Consider the following 25,960-nt stretch of genomic DNA (forward strand, 5'->3'; position numbering starts at 1 on the left):
GCTCAATGTGGCCACCACCGGCAGCACGGACAACATCAAGCCGAGAATTCTTCCCAAACACGCCTCAGGATGTCGCGTTCCACCGTGTTGTTGTTGATTTTGGCGCATTCTTTTTGAATCGTCCTGTGTAGTTACTGGTGCACACATTTATGCATATCTTCATTCTGCAAAGAGCATCACGGTTATCTAAATAATTAGTAGTAGTGTTGATGTCCATGGCCAGTAGGTCAGTGACTCAGTGGCTCTGTGAGTCAGCGGGTGTATAATTCCCTCTCGTTTATTAGGTTTTACACAAATGAGCTCACATTTTCACACAAGGACACGAGCCATTTTTAATAGTGTTGTTGTGTTCAACTGTACTGGCAGTGTAGCCAGTGATGTGCCGGTTGCAAAGTGGTTCTATGAATCTGCACGATTGGTGAGAATCCGTGGCGCCGTATGTGTTGACGCTAAGCAGAAGGGGGAGGGAGGCTGGAAAGGTGAGGAAAATGAGCAGCAGGAAACAAAAGCTGAGGCACTTTGTTTCTGAATGCCAACCTAAAAACTAGTATGTGAAGTCACAGGACCCACTTGCGGTCATAGCTTGCCTCCACATCGCCAAAATTGGGTGGAAATGCATCATTTGATTTACATCTTCAGCATTTGCGCATCCCTTACTGCACAACAGTAGCGGCATAAAGTGAGACTGCAAACATCGGAACACGTTTTCAATTCCGTGATGGTTATTCGACTCGTCTTTTGAAAATAAAATGCTAACATCCGGTCCTAGCTAGTGTTGCTGGAAACACATCTCTTTGAGTGCTGATACTCGAAAGGAAATACATTGATTAGCCATACATCGGATTATTTCACTTGTTTGCACTGCTTGTCCTATAAGTAAACAGTCATATAAGAAACACAATGAATGTGCTGCTCTCAATTTGAAACATTTGCTACTAGCTGATCTTGACACAGCAGCAAGTGCTTGCCAGACAGTAGCTCACATATTTTTGACAGCAGGCGTTAGAGGTTAAAGTATCGAATCTAATTCCTGATCAAACTGTTTAACAGCTGATAGCAGCCACTGAACCTGAGAAATTGTGTTGTCAGTGTAACAACTGAGGAGCATGACTTCCTGTGTGTGACGTGTGGCGGAAGTAGTTTCACATAATTTCGAAAGTTTTGCGAGATAACCCAAAACTTTTGCGACATCTTGCAAAAGCTAATGCGTCGTCTCCCAAAAGTTTTGCGAGCTCTCGCAAAAATGTCTTTTTAATAATCTTTAATAATCCATGTCGTCTCGGGGGCTCCGTAGTTTTGTCCGTGTTGTGTTGTTTCACTGTAAATGGTGGGAAATTCACACATGATACATCATCACATAATACACATAATCATATTGGGCCTTTTTGTCTAATTGAGGTGGGTCTTTGTTTTTGTATTTTATCATTTCTTTTTTGTAGCAATCTCTTCCCTGTTGAGCATATGAATAAAGCCACACAAATAATAAATATTTGATGTACTTTTTCATGAGAAATACATTTTAAATGTATTTTGGTAATAAATACATTTAAGCAACAAAAAAGAACCAAAGGGAGCCGAACCAAAAGAACCGGCTCTCTTAGAAGAGTTGAAATTCTCGTCACTAAGAAGAAGCGAGAAGCCTGAGCATTTGAGGGAAACTATCAAATCAAGAGTCAGGATGAAATAGTATTTACATGGGATCCTTAAATTTAAGGACACAACGTTACAATAGAACAGTGCAGTGCATCACAGCAGTTTACGCAGTCTTTTTAAACAAGCTCTACGATATGATGGCCCACAAACCCGCATGCTGTGATTGCGACGGTGTGTAAAGGCACATTAACCAACGTTGAGTGGCTGAAGCCATGCCTGTGTTTGTCATGACTGGGTAAAGATGGAATCATGACTTAAAGCATGTATCAACATGGAGGGTTTTCTGTTAAGTGAAGTAACCACAAGTTCTGATAAAGCGCCACATTCACTGTTGATTGAAGAGATGTTGGTATGGTGTCAGGGGTGGTGCTATTCACTCAGAGAAATGTTGCTCTGCCGTGTAGAAAAAGCAAGCTTTAAAAATTACCTGCATGTCCTCTTCTGTGAGGCAAGTGTCCTTTAATGACACCTTCTAGCCACTCAGTCTTGAACTGTGACAGCTGAAGGCTTCAAGTCGTAAATTGTTTTCACTAGACCTTGGCTAAACCTGAGGCAGCACGACACACGAGGAAACAGCTCTCATAAATCCATCTTGTCAAGCTTCAAGCTGACTAAATAGTCCAGCCAATCATCGTAATTTGAGAAAATAGAGGCTGCCTTTAAAGAGATGAGAATAGATGGCTGACATGGCAGCAGGTTTATCACAACGCAACAGCTTGTCATTTGTTTTGGGGGTGGAAATACTCAGTAGCTCAGTATTGAAATTAGTATAACAACTAAAATATTCAAATGAAGTTGAATTAAAGGACTTTCCAGATGGACTCCCCCTGTGTCCATTGCCGGACGTACGATAATGATCGTATTTATGTAAAAAAAATTCACCTTGAGTGCAATGTAGGATAGGGGTGCCCATCATAAGTTACCAAGGTCGTGTGGGTTGATCGTATGTGTCACCAACGTCATCAACGTCCCTTTCTAGATGTCATCTGACACCAGTCAACTGACTTTAAGCTCCCCTACTGATTCACTGTTGTGCCTCCCCGGTGAAGAATAATGATAATTTCTAATGTAAAAATATAATGATATCAAATATTTCTTATTTATAGTAGAACTTCAGTTAGCATATTTTTCAGGTAATGTACAAAATTGAATCCATAATTTTGCCTTGGTTTGCATCCATTTTGCATTTAGTGTACAATATGCCGTGCGTCTTTTAGTGTTGTAAATACGCTGCGTGAGTCCAACTGTGTTTTTGTGTTTTTAATGACAAAAAGTCTTTTTTAGCTTCGTCGCCCGTGTGTGATAACAGTTGACGGTCAAAAAATGTTAACACACAACACATTTTTATAGTTTTACAATTATAGTTTTACGTGAAAAAACAGTTGTAAATGCATATAAATGACAAATGAAAAGGATAAATCAACATGTAAGGTTACTTCATTGAAGACATGACTGTTTCCAAAGACAACGGGGCAGCCAGATCAACACGGACACCACCTTTGTGTTTTGCCATGAGTTGTTTCTTTGAATTCAATAATGTTTCTCACCTCAATAACCCAAAATGGAGCAAAAGAAAGTTGGGAGTGCCAGCATTTGATAAAGAAGGCTTTTGATTTACTGAGGTGAGAAGCACTATAGAATAACTCGTGGCAAAACTGGAAGAGGGTGTTGATTGCGATCTCACTGTCTCTCTCACATCGTGTCTTTGGTAACAGTCATGTCAAGAATCACATCTTCGGTACGGTAAATTTGTAAAAATAGCATTTTTAGTACGTGGCAGGAGCAAGGACTCATCGCCGTTCTGGAAAAGGGGCGTTTCCGGAAGTGGCGTCGGTGAAGGCATATTCACACGTAAACGTACTTGGTGGCGTACCAGACAGTGGATGTTTACAGCCATTTTAGCACCAATTTGAGCGATGTGTCAATAGTTTTCGAGGAGGAAGAAACATGTGGAGATGAAATACATAGAGAACTTGCAGAACAGGGAATTAATGTGCAAAACTAAAAGGCCGTTTTTGCTAGTTTTTTATTGAAGATCGGCATTCACAAACACAAAGCACCTCAGCTTTTTTCCGCTGCTGCTCATCTTCCTCACCTTTCCAGCTTGCTTGTGTATGTAACCCCTCCCTACCCCTTCTGCCTAGCGTCGACACAAACGCAACATTTTGACCAGTCAGCTGCGGCTTTAACAGAAAAAAAGAGGAGAAAAAACTAAGGTTTGTTCACGGCTCCCGCCGTTCACTTCAGAGGAACGGCTCTAGGACCAGTTTCATTCGCGACTGACACATCACGACTCGGGTTTTTTGCGACATACCAGCCATTTTACAAAGTTCCTTATGGATCTTTACCAAGCTGCTTTTTGAACTGCTGTCATGCAACAAACCATCTAGCGTGTTAAAAAGTCCCATTCCCTGATGCTGCATTAGTCATAATCAGCCCAACGCTCCCACTGGTGCTTTCTTTAGCGAGTGTCAACAACGGAACAACAACTCATGGACTAAATTCTTCTGTTATACCAAATGCTTCATCTGTGTACAAGTTGAATACACCGACTTCCAAACTTGTCCCTTGCTACAATGTTGCACAATGTCCTGCAGCTGGACATTAAACAAATATTTTTCTAGTTTCTTTACTGACTTGTTTGTCTTTCTGCTGTAGATAAGAGTGGTCGTTGCTGTGTTGCCTTCTTGAGGACTGCGCTGACAGAGAGAGAATCAAACCGGGATAATGTAAGGTCACACGGACATCTTGAAAGGAGAGAACGATTCCGCTGTGCTGAGGCACCAAATAAAAACGAAGTGAGGGGGGGAAACAAATCAACTTTTTTTTCAAACCTGGTTGAACAGAGAAAAGGACATAAAAAGACTATCACTTGCTGAACTTGAGGACAATGACACCAAATGCAGTCTGTTTCTTTGAGTTGATGACTTCGCCCAGTGAGACTGGACTTTGCCTCCAAAGGAGTTAAAAAAAAAAAAAAGATAAGACAAAGACTGAAACATCAACCAACGAGCTGTACAGAAAAAAGGAACATTTGAATGTGCAGGTAGATTTTCAGACTTTTGTATTTTAAAAAAACAGGAAGTAAAGACAAACTAGATTGTCTTCCTTTGATATTAAGCTACATCATTTTCATCCTTTTTATCATTTGAGTAGTTTTCTAGGAGATCAACGTTTTCGTAACTCTTTCTTGCCTTAATTTTCTGAAAGTGTGGGAAACGGTTTCCATTGCTGACCTATTGAAAAAACGTGTGGACTGCGTGATCTTGGAGGAACCACAGAGATTAAACTGTACAGCAAAGGCTTGAAGATGATTGGAACTGGCGTGAAAACGCAGTTTATGTTTTAGCAGTTTGCTTTCTCCATTGTATTTATATTTTCAATGTACTTTTTTTTTTTTTTCAACGTAAAACTGTTTTGTCCGCTTTACTCGTCTGACTGCAAAAGCTAAAAAGGATTAACGTTTATGGCTTTGACTCAAAAGCAGGAACAATTTTTTCAATTGTGCAAAAGCAATAGTAGTCTTTCGTAAATGTTGAACAAAGGCAGCCTGAAGGTGGCATATTTTATACCAAAGATGAAGAAAATAGCTAGAGAATAATTCTTCCTTTTGTTGCTTTTTTTTAATTCTTTTACCACTGAAACTGATGTTGGTGTTGCTGGACGTGCTGATGGTGTGGAGGATCTTTTTTTCTTTTCAACAGTTGCTTGCGATGATGCTTTGTATCAAACTCAATGCTCTCCAACCAATTCATAAGCTGTTAAGAGGTTTCATCATCAGAAGATGTGTATGCTGTGGGATAATGGTAGCTACTGGTGGTCTATCAACAGTATATCACACCGTGACAAGGTGCTTCAGGGTGTCCGTACACACCAAATGCACACAATGAGATGTAAAAACTGTAGATGCAAGCCAAAACACTTGCACAGCTGTACAAGGTGTCACACATTTGCCAACCACAGGCCAAGTACAATGTGTGTAGAGCAATGAAAAGGAAAGGGCATTTCTGGACGGAACCATTTAAGCTTATGTACATTATCTATAGGTTTTATATCTTTTTTTTTTTTAACTTTGTGTGTTTTTTAAAAGAAAATCATGTATGAGCTGCTAAATACTATTTCAGTATTGGTGGGTGTGGAAAAAAGCTGCACGTTCAGAATGCCACTGAAAATAATTTAAGTCAGCCAGGATGAACCCTGTCTCTGTTTAACGTTGTACATGACCATGACGAATTAAAATAAGAGGAAAATCAAATGATATAGGAAGTGTTGTTGGTTGCAATACTTGCAAAATAAATGAACTATCCACGTACTGATTAAGAACGAAAAAGAGCACTAAAAAAACGCACGTGCCGGTCTTGAGGCTCCCGCACCCTCCGCTAACACAAGAGAAAACATTGAAAGAAAAAATGGATTCAACCAAAACCAAGCAGATACAAACCTCGATAAGACAAGGCAGACAGAGAGAGCAGAGAGTAATATTTATGAGATCAGTTTTTGTACAGGTGTGGAAAAGAAAATGCAACAGACAAAAAAAAAACTTTGATGATGCTATTTTTTTATTTGCTTGGTCACATGCCCTCCATGTCTTTTCAATTGTGATTCTGAGAGTGTCTGTAGAGCCAGTGGATATTGATGTAGTTCCCAATGTCTCTTTTGGTTTGATTTTTTTTTCCTTTCTAGACAAATCTTTCAATAAAAAATAAAAATAAATACAACGTCTTCTCTTGCGTGTGCACTGTGTTGCTGCAGTATGCAGTGCTACCACCAGAGGGCACTGTATGTATGTAGTACGAGTGGGTGGTTGACTGCTTTTGGAGAAATAACCACTTTGGAAAGCTAATCTTGTCATTGATTTGTGATGCCAGAACCACAACATGCACAGGTGGTAGATACATTTATTATAATGGGAGTCATTATCAAAACATCGGTGACACAGTCAATGCATCACATTACATTCGTGCATAATTGTGTCCACTGCAGAGATAAGTCATGGAAAATGCTTCCCACAGTTTATTCATGCTGCCAGACACGACTTTTTTGGATTTTTTTTTTATATATCAGCTATTCATATAACAATACAAAAAATGTTGCAAAAATAAAAACACTACCATGCAAATCTGTTCCAAGAATGGAAAATTAATAACATCTGGCTGCTGAACCAAAATTGACAATTAAAAAAACAACTGTCTGCCTTAAAGATAATTTAAGTGAATGTTCAGCAGCCCAAGTCTTGGGTTGGGAACAATACTGCCTAATACCACAAATGATCATACGACACAACTGTACACAATAGCATACATGATAAGCTTCATCTAACATGTATATGGCTTGCACAATATCTCAACTGAGTTTCCAGAAGCATTTTTTTCTAAATGAGTTCACACACACACACACACACACACACAAGTACATCAACATAAAGCAATAGCAAACGCGCTATTGTTTTGCATATGCATTTAGTGCAACTGAAGTGCATACATTTGTATTATTGGAGGAAAAACAGGGCAAGGTCTTGACTCTTTATGGAAGCGCAGTGAAACAAAGGTCCAGTCAATAAAATGGTGAAATAATTGCTTTCAATTCCGGTGTCCCTGAGATAAAAAAAGCATGTTCTCTTAATTAAAACCAAGCTTGTACAATAATAATAATAAAAAGACACTAGAATACTGCATTCTTATGTGCCTCTAAATCCAGTGTTTTAAATTATCATAGTCAAAACTTAAACTGAGGCCTCAGTCTGAATATACAGTCGTTTTTTTAAAAAAACAACTTTCTATTAAAAAAAAGCTTTCTATTACACCAATTTCCTTTACAAATCTCAATGTACAAAAATGCAGCCATAATATCCAGTACATCCAGTACATTGCAATGAGGCTAGACTTTTTGATGTTTAAATTCATAAATGCCACTGTTGGTCAGAAAGCCAAAGAAAATAGTAATCATCAAAGTACTACTTTGCTTTTTGTAATAGGATCATTTCCAAACAAAAAGATTAGAAAAAAATCAGGTAATTAGGAAAAAGGTAATTATGAACAATACCATAGCCATCCACTAGGGGGAACCAAGCACCTTAAGATGCTGCATTGGATACGTTGTAGTGTTTAGCACTGCTAACATGAAAACACACTTTTTGGGAGTCATGGAACACTGTGTTTCTACAACAACAGCAAAGGTAAAGAACCTTTTGGACATATTTATATGAACATGGGATTAAAACAACTCCAAAAAAAGCAAGACATATTAGATATCGCTGTTTTGTTCAGATAGCTTAGCACAGTGCTTCTCAACTGGTTTGGCTGCAGGAATCACCATCACCCTTCAACCAACAGCAGCGACCCAAATTCCGGATATAATCGTATTTATTTAATAAATGACATTCATTTATTTACATTTTAAATGTAAATAGACTGTTTGCAAAGGTCATGCGGCTGCCTAGAGGGCGTTAGCCGAGCTCTTGTGGTAACACACACAAACGCATGAGCCTTTTGCTAAGCGCTGACGGTGTCATTTTGAGCCAGTTGCCGTCCCTTTAATGAAAAGACATTGAAGTGCAGCTTGAATTGGTGCAAGTACAAAATAACATGTGCCAGCACAAAACAAGTGTCATGATCAGTTCAGCAACAATATGTTTTTATCCATATCCATTTTATCCATAGTCACAAATTATTTGGAAAAAAAAAGTGTGTGTGAAGGTTTTCAGTGCATGTTATATCTGGGGAGTTGAATCAGAGCATTTGCACATGGATGAGAAGTGAAACAAGTTAAAAATCAAGCGAGTCCAGTTGCTCTGATTCAACACTCAGTAGGCAGGTTTAATGTGTAAATGAGGAGTGAATGAATAATGGGTTCACTGTGAAGTGCTTTGGGTACCTAGAAAGGCGCTATATAAACCATTAAAAATAATAGGAGCATTTATTTTTGGGCATCAAACAGTACTGTCAGACTGTAGCTGTTGTGGGTGGAATTTCCCTACGCAACACAACGTGAGCTTTGGCTTTATACTGCACTCTTCTCCAGTAGATATCTTGCTATCTAGCTGTCTGACGGATGGACAGTGCCTTCAGTCGGCACTCGGTGTCCTTCCACTCCCGCTCAAGCTTGACCAAGTCGCCCATAAACATGGCAAGCACGTCGTGGTGGCTTGGCACGCGTTCACAGACATCGGGTCGTTACATTTTTTTTTTGGCAAAGGCCCCACAACCCACTGAAAACGGCTCCGCGACCCACCAGTTGAGCATCACTGGCTTAGCATAAACTGACATACCTTGGCTTAGGTTTTACACAAAATTTTGCACAAAATGTATCAAAGTGGCCCCGCCCCGCATCCTTCAATTTTTATGTATGGAGCACTCGGTGGACAATGTTTGAACATGCCTGCGTTGGGGCACCAAGTGCCACCATTTTTGCTACTTCGGCTTGCCATTGCAGTTTAGTGCAGACACCTGCTGGAAGTTCAAAGCTAAAGCAGGGTCATGGTCCAGTCAAAGACAGCGCCTTTGACCTTCCAGCAGCTATATGCCCTTGAGGGGATGAAGGCTTGGCAGGAAAGTGGCTTGTGGAGTCCTACGTGGAATTTCAGCAACATTTTCTTTGAATTCAATTTCAGCAAATCTTTGGTTTGGCTTGCAAGTTATTTTGGTACGATTGTTTCATGCATGTACAGTATATGTTTATAATATATATTTTTATTTTAACATTTCTGGTGTTTCTTAGTACCACGAGATAAAGCCCACGTACCACCAGTGGTACTCATACTACAGTTTGAGAATCGATGCACTAACACCCCCTAATTTCTTCCGCTATATCCTTGAAGTAATTACAAAGGAATAACAGAATATGATTATTTCATTGTTATACTGTATATGTAACTTGATCAGTCTACTAACGCATTCTTTTTATGCTAAGTGCCTATTTTATGTCTTCACACTGCCCTTGTCATACTTCCATTATATTCATATTGTTTGTGTGTGACCCCAATACTCATCCGTAAGCCTATTCAGACAATGCCTAAGAAATATGCTGTTCACATGGCTCTTAAAGGGATACACAGACAAATTGCAACGATGTAAGATGACCGGCACTGCTCAGTAGCACATGCGAATAAGAATAATGAAAATGCAGGTGACAGTAACAATGGTTAGAGCTGAAAATAAAAAGATAAGGCCAGCAAAGACAGGATCGGTCAACGGGAGGACTTCTTTCACCTCCGACGGGATCATATTGGAGCTACTTAGCATGTAGCCCAAACTCCAACCTACACTGGTGTTCTTCACCTGGAAAGAAGAAAAGGAATTCTCACATGATATTATCTATACTGTACATACACATCATTTTAAATATCTCAGAATCAAGTCACCACTTTTCCTGTCCTGTAAAATGCCTGTAAGAAGTTGCACTGTTATGGCTGATGAGTCAGAAAATCCAACCCCATTGCAAGCCCTGTAAAGGCTCCAAGTGTGTCTGTTTGGAAAGTCAGCCAACAAGACTCGTAGACACCCCAAGGCGATGAACAGCACATGCAGTACAGTGAGTCTCTTGTTGGTGGGCTTGTCATTTGGGAGCACTGCCAGCTGCTGAGGAACATCTCTTGTGGGGTTTGAAAAAGGCAGCTGTAATGTGTGAATGCTACTTTTTTTTTCTCTGTGTGTCACACATGAGGAATCCCCTTCATTTGAGGGAGCCTCATTGTAAAAAATACTCCATATCTTCAGGGCATCCTGACGCCAAACATAGCCTGCCTTTCAGCTCTTTGAATGCAGATGATTAGCTTGTCGTATTTAATGGGCCCCAGTGGGTGGCCACATTGGAACAGTTAACTGGGAGTGGTGACGACCCAAGAACGTTCTGTCTAAACGTCTGACATACTTGGTTGCATACGCCCAACACTATTATACATTCATTCAACTCACCTCTCTGTCAAAGTGAATGCTTGTCCATGTGTCTTTGTCAAACTTGTAACCGTTGGTCAGCAAAGTGAAGATGTAATGTGAAGCAAAGCAGTAAGTGCGAAGGTGTTTGTCGTAGATCCATGTCTTTTCCATCCTTAGCTAAAAGGAAAACAAAATCATTTTATGTGTTTAGTTTGTGGTGTGTCAGTAATTAAATACCCAAATGCATACAACTAAACAGCTAGGATGAACAATGGTGAATAAAACTTGCTAGGGCGTAACGTTGTGGATTGGATTTTTTGTTATGGAACATCAAAACATTTGATTTCCCACATGGCACACATTGTTGAGGGGCAGGAAGTGTAACTGCGATATAGTCATGCGTCTAATTTGTAAGATAATAGAGTGCAGCTCAGACGTTGTCTTGCGGGGGTCATGGCTAGAGATTGTCCCAAGGTGAAGCCAGAGCTTGAAAACCCTCTTTCGTCATTAATGTCTCCTTGGGAACACTTTGCCTTCCCGATGAAATATGTAAATAGATAAAGACAAGTCGATAAAACGAAAACGGTATGCCAGCATTGTTCAATAGAGAACGGGGTTACAAGCGAGAACTAATAATGTTGGGCCCTATGATTTCCACATCAACGGAATAGCTGAGAAAATTGCGGAATTGGCCAATAAAAACGGAATCTCACAGAAATTTGCTAATTATTCGCATATTATTTGCATATGATGCTGCGATTGGCTGGCGACCAGTCCAGGGTGTACCCCGCCTCTCGCCCAAAGTCAGCTGGGATAGGCTAGTGAGGATAAGCGGCATAGAAAGTGGATGGATTTGCATATTATGTTGTAACATGCTGTAGGAAAAAAGCATAACCTTGTAGGAGAGACAAAAAAGTGAGTAAAAACACCTTAATTACGTTTAGAACTGCAAATAAACTTGATTCTTGGTTTGTTAATTTATAATTCGCCATCACTTCACCAAAATAAAATAATTTTAATATTTTATCTCGGCTAGCACCTCTCAAAATGTAGACAGCGTAATAATTACATTCGGACTCGCCTCCAGCCTCCACACTTTGTCTTGTGACACACTGACAGGTTAGTGCCCAAGTTGGAATGAGGCTTGAGTGTAATGAGTAGTAATTTAATGAAGATTAAGAAACATTGCACGCCGTGCATGGATGCGTAGAGCTCCACTATGCTCTCAGTGAGCCGCGGGAGCTGACTGTGAACTGACTGCTTCTGCACTGACCTCTCAGCAGCACCCGCTGCTGCTCAGTGAGAACAGAAACTACAGATTAATACATGCTTTCACTTTTAAGTCCCTAAATACCACAAAACTCTCCAACGACACCAGAAATGGCTGCTAGATTAGTTGCTAGTCACTTTTGAGAAAATATGTCGCCAGATTCAGCGACAAAGTCACCAAGTTGGCAACATTGAATACTGGGCAAAATTGCCCAATGATGTGTTGTAAGTGGAATGAACGGAGAGCGTGAACCCCCCTCTCATTCAGCCGCTTTGCTACTAGCGAGTGGATACTTGCTAGCAGCAAGTTAGTCTTCTGAGCCAGCATTCACTAACATGAACAAAGGCACAGAAGCAATGGTTTCAAAGGTGAATGCCACAGCCCCAGTGTGGGAATATTTCGTTTTTAAACAGAATGAACAAGATGAGCGCATGAACACCGAAGACTGACACCAACAGTTTTCCCAACTGAGAAAATAAATTACTGATAGAGGTGCTGCGGGGAACGGAGCCTTCGTCCTGACAGTCAATGCTTACTGAGGCGTTTGGTCGGCAAAGTAAATATAAACAAAATGGTGCACACTCACAGTGTCGTTCGCTATATGTTAACCCTTCCTGTTTGACTGCAAAATGTTTGTTAGAAGAAAATATAGGAAGCTTTTAATACAAAAAAACTAAAGAAGCAGAAAATAAGTACAAGAAGTATAAAAATGAATTAAGAAGCGTGTATAAGATTTTCATTGCATAGTATAACTGCTGTTTTACCATGCACATGACAATAAAACTCTCTTGAATCTCTTGAATCTCTTGAATCTAAGAGAGAATATTATAGCCAATTATGAGACAAGAATAAAAACAACATTAGAACAACATAATCAGGAATGGATCCAAGAAAGCAGATTACCATCAATATTTTGTAGATGGAAATGCCAAAAAGGATAATATGAACGAGGTAGTTGAAAGGTTCAATAAATACTTTGTACATATTGGACCAAGTCTGGAGGAAAAGATCCCATTTTCCTTGTCAGTGGAGAAAGGGAATGAAATTATAGCAAGGAATCCCAACTCCATGTACCTCTCTGATCATTGAAAAGCTATTCAGTAACAGGCTAGACAAATGTATAAATAAGAATGAATTACTCACAGACAGCCAATACGTATACAGAGCTAACATTTCAACTTTGATGGCACTAATCGAAATAACCGAGGAAATTACCAACACTATAGAATGTGCAGCTGCAGTAATTATGTATTTGACAAACATATTCGATACAATTAATCACAATATCTTAACTAAGAAACTAGAACGGTATGGAATCAGAGGGCTGGTTTTGAACTGGGTAAAAAGCAAACAGGCAGCAATATATGAAACAAAAAGAATATGCATCTGCAAGTTTAAATATATTGTATGGTGCACCACAGGGGTCAATACTGGGACCAAAACTGTTCACCCTATGTATAAATCTGGAAAGTACGCAAGAGCTAAGAAATAAAGTCACAGATGAAATGGCTGTGCTGAAAAGATGGTTTAAAAAACAGATTAACCCTGAACCTAAGTAAAACTAAAATAATGCTATTTGGTAATAGCAGAGAGGACAGCTATGTGCGAATACAAATAGACGGCATAGACATTGACAGGGTGAGCGAAAATACATTTCTAGGCTTTGCAATAGACGACAAAATGAGCTGGAAGAAATACTGAATAAAGCAAATCTTGTTCTGGAACAAAAATCACTCCATACGCTTTATTGTTCTCTGGTTTTACTATATTTAACTTATTGTGTGGCAATATGGGGAAATAACTAAAAAAGTACACTTGACTCACTAACTGCTGCAAAAAAGGTCAGTTATTATAATCCATGATGCTGCTTGTAGAGAATATGCCAACCCTTTATTCTTAAAATCACAATTATTAAAATTTGCTGACCTGGTAAACATTCAAACATCAAAAATTATGCATAAAGCAAAGAATAATCTGCTGCTCAAAAACGTCATACAATTCTTCTCAACAAGATTAGAGAAATATGATCTTAGGGAAAATTTAATTTAATATTTATATGCGCGAACAACACTAAAAATCTTCAGCATGTCAGTATGTGGAACCAAATTGTGGAACGGATTGAACTGAAACAATGCACTGAAATGAGCCATTTCAAGAAACAGTACAAGCAGTTGACGTTTACAAAGTACAGGGAGAAAGAGTCCTGAACGACTATGTACATACAATACCATGTCTAATCACTTTTGCACTTACTACTTATTTTGCATTTCTTAGGGCTACTTGAAGTATTACACTGCCTGTACTCACTCAACAACAAACTATGTTTCCGCCAACTATTAAGACTCGTCACTAATTATTATACATTTATTATCAATGCTACATGTTATTAATACAGTTCAACCCTTAACCCCAATTGTAACACATTGTGATACTGCCTTATCATTTTCTTATTGTATTTCAATTTGGTTTCTATTTCAAAATTGGTAATTGGCACATGTTCATTACAGAAAGGAAAGGGGCTAAGATTAAATAAGCTTTGCTTCTTCCTACTCTTTTTTTGGACATGTGGAACTGTGAATTGTAACGTGATGTATTCCAATGTAACCTGTATGCATGTTCAAAATAAAATTAAACCATTACCATTACCATAAATACATATGTGTTGTGTTGCATGGCCCCGTCTACAGTTGGAAGTTCTTACCACACTCCAAGGCGTGTTGCAAAATTGGGTGGTTAAGCTGCTGAATTCATCATACTCTGATGGTCTGATCCATTCACTCGATTCGTTCATCAGCAGAGCTCTGGCAATGTAGAAGTACCCTGCGTATGCCTAAAAGATGGAGCAAACCACACCAATGTAGTTAATTGATTTACAACTTCCTCTGCTCCCTTGTGTGTGTATACTGTGTGTTACCAAGAATTCCCCAGTGACTGGCGGCTGCTCGACTCCATTGAAGGAACAGTGGGCAGAAGAACATGGGCTGAAATCAAATATGGATTCCACTACTCTCCTACATTGGTCTGAGTCGCCCGATCCCACCATGAAGTAGTCTTGATTCAGGCTGTAGTTTTTTGGTATCTTTGTGCACTCTGTGTCATAAATGGATGAGGCCTTCATGGTCATGTTGAAGCCCACTGGGTAGCAGGGGTTGGTAATGTAGTCACTGTTTGATGATGATCCCTGTAGCATTGAGAGAAGGAAGTATAGGTCACAGACTGGAATGGAAGGTGGGAGGAAGTGATGAACAAAGGGCAGTTAAAGGGGCTCAGATCATGGGATGAACAGACAAGGTGGGCCTTGGACTTTTATCATTTCCATTTTAGAGTAGAGATATTCCTTTTATGCATTAGGCTGAAGCTGAAAATGTAATAAATATCATATTATACCCGCATTCACCTTTTACTAATAGTTCCAGGAAAGCTATATGCAAACGAGAAGTAACGAAGCACATATAGACATAGCCTGATCAATATCTTTTATGACATAATGCATCCTTGACTAGTTGCCTTCTGTATATTGGCAGCACAGGGAGAAGATGTCTTTATCGATCAATTCTTAAAGACATCTTTAAATTTTTGTCTGCACGTGTCAGGGCATGCACGAAGAAGCCCAGAGCACAACACAAATAGTCTGCGAAAAGCGCCACTTAAGTCGGTATACCTGAATGACTTTGTCCAGAATCTTCTTCTCAGCCTCATTTTTGCCATAGCAGAGGAAACTGTGAGTGTAGACATTGTAAGAGTAACCGTACAGTTTGATGTGCATATAGTCAGGTCCCATCAGCTTATCCTCAACGGCAAAGGCGATCTGTGTCGATGCACCACCAAGGTCCATTGAGCCCATCGTCTTTGAGGCCTGTGGACGAGCGTAGGTATTCCATAGGTTTTTCTGAAGACAGAAAAGGAAGAGTGACAATGTGAACATTAAAGCACTGATTAGGAATTTCAAAAGGATGTGATTTTGTTCAACTTTAATGACATTTACTGTAAAATCTATTTAGACACTGTAGACTAGGGGTCTCAAACACGCAGCCCCAACCATATTTTGTGGCCCCCTACTTGACATTAGTGCCCACGCATCCTGAGGTTATTATATTAATATTATATATGTTGTGACAAACTTGAGTCAGACAAGAGAAGGTCAGAACCAACACTGAACTTGCACAGGGAATGTTACACAGTAACATAAATGGGGGGTACACAAGAAAGAACACTTACTACAATCACAGTACAAACAGGAGTATGCTAGCACAACACACATCGGGCAACTGCTACTACTAGGGGGAATAACAACAATTACGTTAACTGTAAACACGTAACTTTAGCAACTTATACAAGTGCTGCAATGCATGCTGAAAAGCTGGAAGCACTCTCAGCAACAATGTGTAAGAGGAAGTAGGCAGGAGAAACCTGTGTTCTGAAGAACCGTTGAGATTGAGATTGAGAAGACTGGATCAGTTGTACTTTTTTGGAATACTTGAAACCCGTTTTTTTGTGGCATATTGCGGCCCAGCCTTACCCACACTGTACCTCCAGCGGGCCCCAGGTAAGTTTAATTTGAGACGCCCATCGTAGACTATCTCAATGGGCTTGAGTGAAATGCATACCTCACATGGGGATGGTCACCAATCACAAGATCATTGTGAATGGGGCATTGGGTGGGAAACGTTCCCACACCCCCTACAAGAAAGTTATTTGTGAACAACTACACTACCAATGGCCCAAACAAACTTAAAAACCTTGTTGTTCAGCTGTACTTTGATTACTGAGCTATCTTTGAATACTGATCAGGTACTTGTCCAAGTCTTCAGTTAGATCTGCTGGTTTATGAGCATGAAAAAGTAGAACATGTCACTCAACAGAGTGCAGACTACTGCCAAGACTGAACTGTTTGAGGAGTGTCATATAGTATGTGCTTCTGCTTTTGCTTCGTTTTACATGATTATCCGTTACGGATCATGCATTTTGCCGAGTACGAGCATGAAATGAGTACAGCTCATCATTGTCCGTACTCGTGCTGAAGGAAAATTCTCATTGGGTAACTACTTATGCATTCACACTTCACGCTCTGTGATTGGCCAGTTACACACAGCGACCGCCCCTCCCTAGACAGACTTGCTTGCGGCAGCTGGAGGAGCCGTCCCTCACTCTTTCACACATAAGAAGTTACTGATGAAGTCTCTGTGCTTGCTCCAGCTCAGGTTGCTCAAATCACTGCTCAGTTTTCCTCACCTCTGTTTCAGTTTGTATAATATTTAAAGTTAGTTGGTAAACATGTTTCGTACCATACGCGGTGCAACTGGCAAGACAGAGTTGAAAAGGGTTTGTGTCATGTTGGTCACTGCCTCCTCTCTGAACGGGTTTTTTTAGGTTTTCCTCAGCTCGCCTCTATTTCGATTTGTATCTAAAGTTACTTGGTGAACTTGTTTCGTAACGTACGTGGTGCATTTGACAAGACAGAACTGTGAACAGCTTGTGCTGTTTTTTTTTTTCTGTCTGCCTGCTTCTAATTCAGTCAGTTGGAAAACTTTGCTTGTAGTATTGGACACGGTGCTTTTGAGAAAAATACAGTGAACAAGGCTGACAGATTATTATACTGTTTGCCATCACTGGATGTTTTCATGAATCACCAACTTCACAAGGATCATTACAAAATAATTAATAAAATAATCAAGTCTTACAGATCACTTAAACACATACACAGTACACAAATAGCTCAATAATAAACAATAAATATAGCAACTTCTGATCAGTCCAAGTCAGTTTCAGACTTAAAGTAATGTCCTGATTTAAGCTCCACCCATTTCCGGTTAAACCACGCCCACGTCCGGTTTAAGCCCCGCTCACTCCGAGTACAGATACGGATACAGATAATTTAGATGGTGAACAGATACAGATAGAGATAGTGGAGTATACATCCTGGTTCATGGAGGATGACGACCAGACGGGTCAGTATGATGGATGATTGATGCCATAATAAAAGTGACAAAAATGGTGAAAATATATTCCTGTATCTGCACTTTTATCCAGATCCTTCGAACTTTAATAAGTTCTTCCTTTGTCCATGCTCCATTTCTATAAAACGCTGGTGAAAATGTGTTTTGTATTAACTGCTGTGAAAAAGGTAATTAAATCCGACAAAGACTTATATATTTCGCAGTTTTATCCTAATAAACTCACGCCTGCCTTCTGCCTTTCCTGAGCAAGCGCTGCACTGGTAGTGCCCCGATCCCGCAGCTAAATCAACTTTTGGAGACAGTCCAGACACTTGCTGGACTTTTTTGGGTGCCCGGAAGCCTTCTTCACAACCACTGAATCTCTCTCCGTGAAGTTCTTGATGATGCGATAAAAGATTGATTGAGGTGTAATCTTACTAGCAGCAATATCCTTGCCTTTTTGTGGTAAGCAATGATGACTGAACGTGTTTGCTTGCAGGTAACCATGGTTAACAGAAGAAGAACAAAGATACCAAACATCACCCTCCGTTAAAAGCTTCCAGTCTGTTATTTTAAGTCAATCAGGATGACAGTCATCTCCAGCCTTTGTCCTTGTCAACACTCTCACCTATGTTAATCAGAGAATCACTAACATGATGCCAGCTGGTCCCTTTGTGGCACAGCTGAAATGCAGTAGAACATTTTTGGGGGGGATTAAGTTCATTTTTATGACAAAGAGGGACTTTGCATTAATTGCCATTCATCATATCACTCTTTATAACATTCAGGAGTACAGTGGTGCCTTAGTTAACGTCATTAATCCGTTCCAGAAGGTCCGACTCAAACCAAAACGGACTCTAACCAAAGCTAATTTGCCCAAAGAAAATAATGTAGATCCAATTAATCTGTTACGGACACCAAAAAATGTTAAAACAAAACATACTTTACAGAAAATAATTATAGTTTTACATGCAGAAAGTGAATGAACAACTGAACATTTAACATCATTTTTACCCAGTTTTGTTAAGAGGGAGAGGAGGAGGAAGAGGACAGCAGATTATGCTTGGAGGTCAATCCCTTTTTTTAAACTGTTTCTGCACTCATGCCAAAAAAAATCTATGCAGAGGTGTATGTTAAAGGCTTTTTAACACACACAGTTTTACATTCAAATATGTCACAATATGTCACAAACATGACATTAAACGAGGTACCACTGTATATGCAGATTGACATTATAAAAACTGAGGCAGCAGACTTTGTGAAAATTAATATTTGGGTCACTCTCAAAACTTGTGGCCATGACTGTATGCTGACAAATGCCTTGTAGGCCTTAGCTAGGTATTATCATCAGCATCAACAAACACTGTGTTGTTGATTTCATGCATGGTTTGTTTTACCTCAAGGAAGTTTCCCAAGAGATAGTTGACAGTAATCCACCCAAAAAGTCCTTCCTCCTGACCAGTAATGATGGATGCATTTTGGAAGTCAAAGGGCAGAGACTGCAGGTATTCTCTCAGACTTTCCAGGATTTCATTGGCCCGCTGTGGCTCCTTCTCTCTTAAAACGAAGAACAAACAATGTCGGTAAAGGACAGATAAATACACAACATACACAAATTTACTTTTGTATGGTTTATCTACATGAATAAAACCATAAATTATTTTTTAAGAAGACATGGGAAATGATCTTTCATTTTGTCGGGAACTCACTAAGGTAGAAGAAAACATCAGCTTATATTAGAATCAAGTCTATGAACATGAAATTTATGAACTCTGTATCTTGTATAAGGCAAGGCAAGGCAAGGCAAAGGCACTGGCAGGAACCAGCCCCTGAGGTTCTCAGAGCCGGAGATGGTTCATATGGCTCTAACATGTCAGATACATGTATATACTTTGGTGCAAGACCATTTGTACACAAGCAGGGCCGTTTTAAAGTCTATTTTCTGTGCGACAGGAAGCCAGTCCCGAGACAGGAGCACTGGACTAATATGGTCATATTTCCTGGTTCTAGTCAGGACTCGAACAGCAGCATTCTGGATGTGCAAAAACTGTTTTAGTCTGTTTACTCTCTCAAAATTGTGTTAAAACACTATTCCCTTATTTTTGGTAAAAACCTGCTGGTGTTATTGATTTAATGTGCTTATTAAAGTTGACGTCTGAGTCCATTATTACCCATCAGGTTCAATCACCAGGTTAGAAATCTCGATGTCTAACCCGATGATAAGGTTTTAGCGTTTCTCTTTTTTTCTGTGGCCTCAGATAATCGTTTGTTTTGTTCGGGCGCATCCAGTATAAGGGTCAGTTTGTAGCCAAGTTCCATGTGTAAGATGTGTAAACATCTCATGTTACTTCCCTCATTGGGGAGTACCGTAGATCCAATTTGAACTTTGCTGCATCACTGCTCTGAGTGCTGCAACACCACCTGGTTTACAGAATCTGCACTCATCTCACAGTGCAAACATGTTTTCACAGCCTCTAACCACACGCTGCATGTATGGCATTTACATGCTGTCACCCTGTTATATTCTTGTGTATGATACTGGTGAGAGATTGCTGCAAATGTGGATTTCTCTCCTGTTTCCTTACTGTAACAATCTCATTCCAGCAGTGGCTCCCAAAAAGAGAGGGGTGGTTTTGTGCTTTTTCGCAGGAATGGTCGCAGAGACATTTTTCATGCATTCTTTGAAGCCTTCCCATGATTGTGCGTCTTTCTTTGGGTCGATTTTCATGTCTGATATTCCAGCACCTAAAAACACAACACCACGTTTATACTACATTCTTAAGTACTCCAATAACAAATGACACAATTCAGCTGATGTTTTTAAGTGTTAATTTTCTCCTACGATAGTAATAAAAACTCACCTGCAACCCTACAATTCAGTTTCTCCGTCACCACTCCTGTTTCATTCTCCTTCTCCCCGGGCCACTCGTACACATAGATGTTGGACCGGGATGATCCTGAGTCGATCACTATGCCGTACTGCAGTGACAGAAAGTATGGAGTAACACTCAGTGTTTTCTTAAAGCACAGGTGTCAAACTCAAGGGCTGGGGTCCAGATGTGGCCAGCTACATCATTTTATGTTGCCCACAAAAGCCTGGGAATAATGTGTGTCAATCATGCACTTCACCTTTTCCCATCTAAATGTATTTCTTCTTTCATTTTGACAGAAAAAACACCATGACAATCCCACTTCACTTCTCATTTTAAAGCAAGTTAACCATAAATGTGTTTATTAGTAAAAATCTAATAATCAAATGTGCAGACATTTGTGTGGTAATATCATGAGGTTATAGTCATATTTATATTCATATACAGTATATTGACATTGTTGTGGCCCTCAATGAGAATGAGTTTGAGACCCCTGCCTTAAAGAATATGATTATGAGTCACTTTGGCCTCCATTCTTAACAAAGGAGGCTGAAAAAATATTTCCTTGCAATGACCTTGTCTGGTTTACAACTAATCACACTCTCACAATTTTTGGAGTTTTTGAACGGCTTATATGCAATTTTAGATTTACATTTGTTATTTAAAATACAGTGGAATCCTACAGAATGTAATAGTTTGTATGTATTTGACGAAAACTGAAGCTCATATTGGTACATTGTTCTTTACTCAATATGTTCATCATTTAATTCCACATGCTAAAAGTATTTAGTGTTGTGCAAGCATGCAGATGGTTTTAATTTAATTCTGGGTTGTATTTCTCGTATCCTGTTGAAGTTAATTTTTGTATATTATTGGGAAACATGTGCTTGTGTGCTTTGTGCATGATTTTCAGCTGTTTTCAAATGTACCAGATCAGTAGATTTCAATATTTGAGACTGAATGACTATAGGGTTTCACCATAACAAGCATTATATATCTCCACACAGAAATTCAGATGTGGTAACGCCAGTGGACAGCAGAGAGAATGGAGAATGATTTTTGGTCCAGAAACTGGTTTACTTTATTCTGTATTGATGTACTTCTTGCCACTATATGTTGTATGTTTTTGATGGAAGATTTTCAGCCCATTACATCAGAATTTCACCAGTAATTCATCAGACTTTCATCAGAATCCAAACACAGCAGCAAAGCACCCTGGGTGAAACTGTTGCTCACGGCAAACAGGCTGCCCGCCGAAACACTAGAGAAACTAGAGACTTGGGTTAAGGGTTAGGACTAATGCTGCATTCCCAGGAAACTGGGAAATGTCAGACCTCCCACTCAGAAAAGTGCAAAGCTACTCAAGGTCAGGGTTCTTTCTTGCTGAGTCACAGAAGATTGATGTAACTTCTGTACGAGAGTCTAGTCTGAAGTCACATAACAGTGGCGGACCCATCGTCATCAAATACACGTTCTGTATAGTTTGTAGCTATTTTGCCAATTATAAAACAGTAAAAAATATATTTTCTCTTCAGTAACAAAACAAAGTAGACTGTCAAGGTCGTCGGCTATGTATTTGTTATTGTATAAAACAGAAATATGTATCCTTTTTGTACAAAATTATACTAAATTCTCATGAGAACAGACTCTTTAACATTAATTCCTAACACAAAAGAGCTTACCTTTGTATTGCCTCAAATTCAATATAGGTTAAGTGATTTTCTGGCTTCATTTATATAACAATTTGAGGATCAAGCCTATAAGGGCTACAGTAGATCTTTTTGCGGGGGTTGCTTTTCGGGACCACCGAATTTTTTTTTGGAGAAAAAATTAAATTAAAAAACTTTCGACCGAATATTCTCAAATTTGTAGGGCCATGAAGGTTGAATCACAAATGTGCCAGGATCCACTGTAGTTTGATGTGTGCTTTTTGTGTACACACCCACCTCTAAGGTATACTCTTTGGACCTCCAGTTGCCCTGGATGACGGCGACCGCAATGAGAGCAGCAATGCTGGCCAGGAGGAGGAGCAGAACTGCGGCTATGCGACACTTGTAGCCTATTTTCCCCTTGGAAGCCATTTCCTGTTGGTGAGAAATGGAGAGACACGGTCGTGTGGTTTTCACTAAAAGCTTCCAGTGCGATGATATGTGGGCAGGTTGGGAGCAATTATATTTCAGGTTATTTACTCTAAAAAGGGACAAATACAATCAGCTTTAATTGTATAGATTGACTGAGCATTGTGGCGTTTTCCACGTCAAAACAACTCAATGTTACGACACAGTATTAAGGCCACGTTGAAAAAAAAATAAATCTGAGCTCTCAAGAATAAAGTCGTAAATGTACGAGAAAAACCACGTAACTTTATGTTGTAGGCATTGCTTGAGACAGCGATGAAAAGGGGGAACGTATTTGACCTTTGGCCTCGGGGATGTGGAGTGGGCAGCGTAAGGAAGGCGGAAGTGAGAAGGGCTACACATGCTAATCTGAATGCTAAATGCTCAACTGCTCTGTTTTGCTACCACGGTATAAATAAAAGCTTGCCTGAAGCAAAAGCAACGTTTCTTTCCTTCCTGAAGAGCTATGCTCTAGTTTCCCTATGACACGTACTACACGATGACATGTAATATTAGGACTTTGTCGTAAATTTACGACTTTATTCTCGTGATATTATCAATTTTTTTTCTCTGAAACTTTCAACTTTTTTTTTTCTCGTAAAATGTATTACTTTTTTTCGCAAATTTGCGACTTTTCTCGTAAATGTATGACTTTATTCTCGAAAATGTATGACTTTATTTTCATAAATTTATGGCTTGACTCGAAATCTCAGATTTATTTTATTTTTTTCAATGTGGCCCTAATACTCTGTCATACAACATAAACTCAAATAAAATGTTTTATTTTGATTAACTTGGACCCAACTGAACTGGATCCCACAATTTAAACATTTAATTTCTGTGAGGGTCTAAAGGGAGGATTGTTTAGTTACCTTTGAGTTACCTTTGAGCAAGAACATAATGTTTCTGCTCACTCTATATAGTAATATATAGTGATGTATAGTGATATTTAGTACTACTGTATTGCTAACACTGATATGTAAAGGAAAGAAATCATACATGTGTTGTCTTTGCACGTACTTACCTCGTGACAACATTTTTAGTTCATACTTTTGCATACATTTTGTATACTGTATGATCTAAATGTCTATGAAAGAATGTACAGTACATCCATAGCTGTACATTACATTATTCATATCTGTCTGTCTATCTGCATCAATTATTCATATGGCTATCTATCTATTTATCCCTAGAAGAATTTTGTTAAAAAAACAACTTCATAATTGAAATACTGAGCTGGATTTTTATTTGTACTTCATACAATTTCCTAAATTTTCACGTGAAGCTGGCTTTTGGAGGAGGTGTTATTACTAGTATCTACAATGCATTTGGTGAAAATGCTACAGTACAATTCCTATTGACTGTATGTCGTACAACAGAAAGCAATTAATATACAAGTATATTGTGTTGAGAAAAAGGTTGGATGCCTTTGACTCAGGTAAAAAAAGATGCTTTGTCTCCATTTTGTATTTACTCACGTTGTCCAGTGCTTTCTCAATCTTCATATCTGGTACAAGTTAGTCAGAGTTTGTATTAAAATGAAGTCTAAAATAAATATTTGGTTTCTTATTGGTCACCAGCAGGTAACAATGTAGTAATGATGTTTACCAATGCGCTTCTTTTTTTTTTTCTTTTTTAGCTTAAACAAATACACAAGATGCACTTGTGTATTTGACAGGTACATCTCAGCATATTATTTGAAAAGTGAAATTATTTCAGTAGCTCTGTTGAAAAAGAGAAACTGTTATAGATTCACGACACACAGAGAAATATTTTAAGAATGTATTTCTTAGTTTCTGAATAATTTTGCTGATTATACCATTTCAGTACCTCATCAAATTTGACAAATGGTCAAAAGGTTCAGTACTGTAAATTACCTGTTTGCGCTCTAATCAGCAAATGCACTGCAAATGAGATACACCTGTGTATTACAACGTCTGAACAGCTTCAAAGCTGTTTGTGATTGTAGCTGTAGTTTGCTGTGGTGTACGTTTGTGTAGTGTTTCAGTAAACTGCTGCTTCAGCAAACAGAAATACAAGTTTGAAATGGAAAAGGCACTATTTTTAGCCTCCTTTATAATTTGTACGGCAATGCACTCATGCATACATTGCATCGTCCAACTGCCCCTTATTACAATATAATAATAATAATACAATATAACAGAGACAGATTGTCTACCTGTTTAAAGTGGGAGTCCATTTTTTTTTTTTTTATGTGTGTGGTAAAACGTAACCAGATTAGAAGGAGACACGTGTGAAGGGGAAAATGTCTCTAAAAGCATGTAGTAACACGAGATCATTGATCCATGGCTTTACAGGCTGACAGCGTTTTATCAAGTCTGCACCGCCACTGTCTGAAAATGACTGCCTCCTTGATTCACAAAAGTCAATTTAATTGCCAAAATGCCTGCAGGTATAGTTTTGTCTGTTTCAATGAACACTGTGCGTGTATGTGTACACGTATCATGTACTGTGCTGTGTCACATCATGAATGAAACAGGGAATAGAGATGTTTACATGATTTTACATACGTTAAACACTCATTCATTCAATGACTTGATGACACGCACAGACACTGGAAAATGTATGATTGTCACTTACTCTATTTGACCACCTTTTTGCATAAATTAAACACACTTCAAAATACCTTTCAGATTAACAAGAGAACACAGAAAACTTTGCACACTGACAACACCCCGGGTATCCACCCTGTGGCGGTTCCAGACAAATAACATACATATTTGCACATGCTTCTGCCTCTGCTTGTAGGAACGGGTCCTCAGGCAAGTGATCATTTTGGAAATGGGAATTAATGCCACTAAGTCACGTCATATTGTGTGCAAGTGCAACTATGCGAATGAGAAGAGAGGTGCTTTCTTACCTCGAGAAGCAGCTACAGAGGATGAGCCTGAGGAGGAGACGAAGAGACTGATTGTTGTTCTGTGAATGGGAGAGGTCTACAGATTTACTGTCCCACAAGGAACAGGGGTGGTGTACCCCAAACAAAACGCAGAGAGAGGGGGAGGGATGAAAGAGTGTCATACACAGGCAGGATTTCACCACTCCCACCACCACCACCACCACCACCAACACTAGCACACCACAGCAGCCTCCTAGGGAACAACATGACAGTCAGAGGCAGGTCAGGTTGTGTGATGAGTGACACAGATTCAAGTGTTTGATTTTTTATTATTATCTCATGTATCAATAAAATGAAGTGTAAAATGGTTAAATAGAGCAA

General features: G+C 39.3%; 2 protein-coding genes across 5 annotated transcripts in view; one reads left to right on the forward strand and one right to left on the reverse strand.

The window, feature by feature from the left end:
* LOC129185738 (RNA-binding motif, single-stranded-interacting protein 3-like) overlaps window positions 1-6,373 on the forward strand; it is a 172,510-nt gene extending 166,137 nt beyond the window's left edge. For 2 of the 4 annotated variants that reach the window (XM_054783147.1, XM_054783149.1), the window contains one exon: window positions 4,312-6,370. In XM_054783147.1, the coding sequence (XP_054639122.1) occupies window positions 4,312-4,315 (4 nt within the window). In that variant the 3' untranslated portion in view covers window positions 4,316-6,370. Of the gene's footprint in view, window positions 1-4,311 lie in introns of all 4 variants that reach the window. The other 2 variants (XM_054783150.1, XM_054783144.1) reach the window with 2 other exon arrangements.
* Window positions 5,981-25,684, reverse strand: entpd3 (ectonucleoside triphosphate diphosphohydrolase 3). Its single transcript, XM_054783143.1, has 10 exons — window positions 25,601-25,684; window positions 22,549-22,686; window positions 20,594-20,711; window positions 20,318-20,477; window positions 19,130-19,289; window positions 15,458-15,685; window positions 14,711-14,977; window positions 14,498-14,626; window positions 10,566-10,703; window positions 5,981-9,929 (listed from the first exon to the last, which is right to left on the reverse strand). Exons 2-10 carry the CDS (start codon window positions 22,681-22,683, stop codon window positions 9,741-9,743), a joined length of 1,524 nt encoding a protein of 507 aa, XP_054639118.1. The 5' UTR covers window positions 22,684-22,686; window positions 25,601-25,684; the 3' UTR covers window positions 5,981-9,740.
* Between the last annotated feature and the right edge of the window lie 276 nt (window positions 25,685-25,960).

This window comes from Dunckerocampus dactyliophorus, chromosome 7 (genome assembly GCF_027744805.1).
Source record: "Dunckerocampus dactyliophorus isolate RoL2022-P2 chromosome 7, RoL_Ddac_1.1, whole genome shotgun sequence".
Taxonomy (NCBI): Eukaryota; Metazoa; Chordata; class Actinopteri; order Syngnathiformes; family Syngnathidae; genus Dunckerocampus; species Dunckerocampus dactyliophorus.

Coding starts and splice junctions, on each gene's coding strand:
- entpd3 (XM_054783143.1), bottom strand. CDS start 22,683: ATGGCTTCCAAGGGGAAAATAGGCTACAAGTGTCGCATAGCCGCAGTT. Junction 19,290..20,317: donor GCTGGAATGAGATTGTTACA/GTAAGGAAACAG, acceptor CTTCGTTTTAAG/AGAGAAGGAGCCACAGCGGG. Junction 9,930..10,565: donor GCATTCACTTTGACAGAGAG/GTGAGTTGAATG, acceptor TCTTCTTTCCAG/GTGAAGAACACCAGTGTAGG.